Raw genomic sequence first — 1575 nt, forward strand, 5'->3', positions numbered from 1 at the left:
TACAAAAGAGAGCACTGATGGCGGGGAGGTAACAGACAAACACTTCTGATATCTCTTGTGGATGTGTGGATGCAACAAAATTTAAATTTTCTGTTGTTTTGTTTTATTTCTCCCACAGGTACACCTAGGTCTGAAGACTGGCCAGAGAAGATAGACATGGGTACACGTGATATATTTTTATACTACAGTACATCAACCAAGAGGCCTAATCATCGAATATTATCCATCTCTTTGTCTTTATACTGGTGAGTACAACTGGACTGCTCTGCAGTATCTTTCTGGACCACTATACCATCATAATAAGTATTGCCATCTTTCTTTTGGAAACATTTCCACACTGGAAAGCACATTGAAGAAAGTTTATTTGAATCTGGTTTGCCCCATATAGAACTCTGACCACATCCAGTATTTGCTTTGACCACACCAAATTTCTCTCACATATTTTGGCTTCTCAAAAGAAAGACAACAGGCTTTGGATTGCATTACCCATAATGCACACTCCAGCCTCCATGGTGATGGGGATTGTGTTTGCCCCATTGGGATTGGTCCTCGTCTTCACCGCTGCCATCACCCCTCAGTGGAGGGAAGGGCAGGCACGGCTCGGCATGACAGGGCCGGGATCGTATCCTCGTTCAGGGGTTAAAAGTCAAGGGACTGGGCTCAGAGCTGGGTCACTGGAGGCGCTACTCCTACTGCGCTCTGATGGGCTTTGGGAGAGCTGCCTGCAAGTGGCTCAGTCTGAGCTCAAGCACTGTTGGCCTGTGGCGGGTTCATACCAGAAAGACCCACGAGTTCGTCTTGTACAGGGCTTGGTGCTGAGCTCCCTGTTCCTTTGCGGCACTGGCATTGTTCTGGCAAGTATTGGAGTACGCTGTTGGACCGATCTACCTCTACGAGGCATAGCAGCAACTGGTGGTCTCTTGGTGGTGCTGGCCGGGCTGCTGAGCCTAACTGCCCTGGGGGTGTACACTCACAACCTTGGAAAACTAGGGATGGATCCAAGGCAAGGGAACACCAGCCCCAGGTTCCCTCACCTCAGCATACGCCCAGCAGGATCTCTCTACTTTGGATGGCTGGGTTCATGTATACAGGTGCTTGGAGGTACTGCTCTGTTGATTAGTTTCAAGCAGCCAAGATGCCCAGCATGCCCAGCCTGCCCAGAGCTGCCAGCTTGCCCTGTGTGCCATTCCTGTCCAGAGATAAGCAGTAAGCCAGAGACAGAGCTGTATGAAGTCAGCTGTTAAGACTATGAGCCTCAGAGCTCTGGACTTCAGAAGCGTCCGTCTTTAACAGTGCAAGACAATGATTCGGCTGTTTGAAATTCATGCAAGTTTAATTTGCCATTGGATCTGCAACTGCCAATTGATAAATTGTAAACCGAGAGAACCAACTTGGAACTGACTGAACCGCAGAGGATGGGCACTATAATAAAACTGGCTTGTGAAACCGAGGTCTTGTATAAACGCACTGGTGGTAAATATTTAGTGGCCTCTGGATACTGACAGAAAAATCAATGAAAGATATGAAATATAAGGTGATGAGTGGCTCGGACATTTTGTTGGGAATGTTTTAATG

General features: G+C 47.6%; 1 protein-coding gene across 1 annotated transcript; it reads left to right on the top strand.

The window, feature by feature from the left end:
* Positions 1 to 491: 491 nt before the first annotated feature.
* cldn23l (claudin 23-like) lies at positions 492 to 1244 on the top strand. Its single transcript, XM_056296470.1, has one exon. It carries the CDS (start codon positions 492 to 494, stop codon positions 1242 to 1244), a length of 753 nt encoding a protein of 250 aa, XP_056152445.1.
* The last annotated feature ends 331 nt before the right edge of the window (positions 1245 to 1575 follow it).

The sequence above is a fragment of the Lampris incognitus genome, chromosome 16, assembly GCF_029633865.1.
Source record: "Lampris incognitus isolate fLamInc1 chromosome 16, fLamInc1.hap2, whole genome shotgun sequence".
Classification (NCBI taxonomy): domain Eukaryota; kingdom Metazoa; phylum Chordata; class Actinopteri; order Lampriformes; family Lampridae; genus Lampris; species Lampris incognitus.